General features: G+C 43.6%; 1 protein-coding gene across 1 annotated transcript; it reads right to left on the reverse strand.

Moving 5' to 3' along the window:
* Positions 1–533: 533 nt before the first annotated feature.
* Positions 534–1,507, reverse strand: LOC133386036 (olfactory receptor 51H1-like). Its single transcript, XM_061629660.1, is given in 2 exon segments — positions 534–713; positions 716–1,507. Coding segments are annotated over 2 exon segments (972 nt in total).
* Positions 1,508–3,264: the final 1,757 nt, after the last annotated feature.

Below are 3,264 nucleotides of genomic sequence, written 5' to 3' on the forward strand. Positions count from 1 at the left end.
AATCCCAGATGTTTCTCATGCTTTGTGGTGGAACTTCATTATATATGCCACCAATGCAAAACTTGTTCAACAACTGCCTGTAGTATCCTTGGAAATTTGGAAGGCATGAATAAAATGCAATGTAGACTATTTCTGAATATGTACCCATGGGATAGAATTGTGTACATATATTGGATTGATGTCCTGTCCTTCTTGGGTTTTTTTGGGTTTTTTGTACTTGGTTTTGTTTTCTTTGTTTATACATAAAACTTAATAAAAATTAGAGCAAAAGTAAGAAGAGGACATGTGATTAACCAGACCCCTTGAAGTTTCTTGTCTACATCCTCAGGCAGCAATAACTGAAAGTCATCCCAAACCACCAGACCAGACGGTGCTCTGGGAACATTCCTAGGCCTTGCCTCAAATAGGATGTCAAGGTCCAAGAGAAACTGAATGACTTCATTCTCAAAGTGCTCTGCAAATCTTCCCACATGGGGGCAGCCAGATCCCCCCCCAATATATATATTACACAGAATTCTCCTTTGGAAGAGACATTAACCCCTAGTCTTCCTTAACTGGAAAATTTTGCATATCCTCCGCTGAATCTGCTGGGTCTTCACACTGCACACAACAGGATTAAGAAGTGGTGGGACTACAATGTAGATGTTGGCCATCAGCGTGTGGACAATGGGGGAAAGATTCTTCCCAAATCGATGTACCATACTGTTGGGTATGTACTCATACTCATTGGGATGTAGAAAATCAAGATGGCACAAATGTGGGAGACGCAGGTGTTCAGAGCCTTGAGGGGCTCTTCATGGGATGCAATGCTCAAAACAGTCTTCAGGATCAGGACATATGATAAAAGAATGATGACAACATCCAATCCCAAAGTGCAAACAACTACAGTCAAACCATACAAGATGTTGACTTTTGTATCTGCACAGGCAAATTTCATTATATTTTGGTGGAGACAGTAGGAGTGAGAAAGCACATTGGACCTGCAGAAAGGGAGCCGTTTGATAAGAAAGGGGCCTGGGAGGACAACACAGAAACCTCTGGAAAAGACAACCATTCCTATTTTTGCAGTTGCAGAATTTGAGAGAATTGATCTGTACCTTAAAGGGTCACGGATGGCAATGAACCGGTCAAAAGCCATTGCCACAAGAATGCCTGACTCTACCCACTGAAATGCATGGATGAAGAACAGCTGGGTGATGCAGGTGTTGAATCCAATTTCCATGGAGTCAAACCAATAGACACCCAACATTGTTGGCATGGTGGACATGGAGAGGCCCAGATCTGAGAAGGCGAGCATGGAAAGGAAGAAGTACATAGGCTCATGAAGGCTTTGGTTGGTCTTGATGACAAAGAGGATTGAGAAGTTTCCAAGCAGTGTCAGGACTTAGAGCACAAACAATGGGAAGGTCATCCAAGAGTCCTTTTCCTGCATCCCAGGAATGCCAATTAGGACAAAGGTTTGGTTGCTCACAAGGCTGTCATTGAACCTGGTGATGGATGACATCATCCCCCAAGTGCTTTTGGTAACAACATACTTAGGAATCATAAAACTGATATGATTTTTCTGAATCTGTATAGGCTGTATTGTCCTGATAAATGTTCCAGTTTAGTTCAACAGGAAGAGTTGCATCAGAGCCTCAAAACTCATTCAGAAGCAAGATTAGTCCTGAATGTGCCTTCTGTTCTCCTTCTGTCCAGGCCAAATCCTGATGTCACTCTCAGTTCCCAACACTTTTCCAGCTATAAGCAATGTCAGTTTGAGTACCACTTGCATAATGTAAGGGTTCCAAAGTCAGTATGATGCAGCTGAAAGGAGATCTGGGTGACTGGCTTCTCCGTGGACTTAACAATTGAGAGCAGGTGTCATTTGAAGTTGCCACAGTTGTGAAGTGGGACTTGAGAAGTCCTTTGCTGAAAATTTTTCTTCAGCCACAAAGTCACTGGATGGCCTTGGCCAGTGCCTGCTGTCAAAGCATGGTAATACTGGCTTACATGGCATGTCTTTGGTAAAGGCCACTGAGAGAAGGTATCTGAAGTGCTTTGAACTTGTGCATGTTCTGTCTTAGTGTTGCTTTTGTTGGTGTGTTGCTTTGGCAAAGTCACAAGCTCTCAAGCTCTCATTAGAGCTTGTATCCTGTGTAAACTAAACATGGGTGGGATGAGAGCACAGGTTCTGACCCCCCTCCCAACATCATCCCAGTCTCCCTCCACAAATCACAGGGTGAACATGTGAGATAAGGAGCCTCCTGCACTCAGGAAAGCATCTCCATGTGTCTCCCAGGGGTCTAAAAGGAGTGGAAAGCTTTTATGGGTGTCATGAGCCCAGAGTTCAGCAATTCATGGGGTCTGAACTGGTGACGGCTGAGCAGGAATGAGAAGAAACTGTGAAGTTAAAATCTACCTTAACATAAATACAGTGCTTCAGAAAAAGTTAAGGTACAAGCATGAACTGCAAGATTATAAAATAATATCAAAAATTTAGTATATGTATAAACATAAAATCTTTATAGGTGTTTGTGATGTTCCTATATTAATGTATATATGGTAAGTGTTGGTTGTTTAGAAGATACATGGTAAGTAGAGTGAAAGAGGGGGAGTGAATGGGCAGTAGAATGCGAGATGATTGGCTGAGTGTTTAAAATGGCTGAATGTATAAAAGGAAGAGTGAGAGTGGAATCTGGGGGAGAAGAGAACTGAGTGGGTTGCTTGGTGGGGTTTAGAGAGTTGTTTGTCAGGAGGGAGGTGGAGTTTGGATTAGTATTGAGTAAAACCATATGCATATGTGCCTTAAGATGAAATCTTGTTAATCTTGTTAGCTTTGTTATCTTTAATAAATACTTAATTTGGTTACCCAAAGGCCTGATCCTTGGCTGGGGTTTCACAGACCAGAAGGGAGGGTAAGGTAATGACCAGGGCTGAAGGGGAACTGTAACAAATGGTGGCAGCGGTGAAGAGAATAACAATACCAGTATTCAGAGTCTCTGGGAATACTAGTATTGGGACGTTACTGGTGGTTGCCTAGCAGGGGGATCTGTTGAGATCTGTGCTAGAGCGGGGAGAGAAACCATAAGAGAGAGCGGTCCGGACTGGTGGAGTCCCTGGTGGTGCCTAGTGACAGGCAGTAACCACGAGCAGGTAGGAACCTGACAGGGAGAGCCAGGGAGGGACGCCTCACAGGTGGTGTCAGTAGCGGTGGGATACGAACAACAGAGAATCCAGATATGAACCAAAGAGAGTCCCAAAGACACGTGGTGACAAAGGAGA

The sequence above is a fragment of the Rhineura floridana genome, chromosome 5 (assembly GCF_030035675.1).
Source record: "Rhineura floridana isolate rRhiFlo1 chromosome 5, rRhiFlo1.hap2, whole genome shotgun sequence".
In the NCBI taxonomy this organism is placed as follows: domain Eukaryota; kingdom Metazoa; phylum Chordata; class Lepidosauria; order Squamata; family Rhineuridae; genus Rhineura; species Rhineura floridana.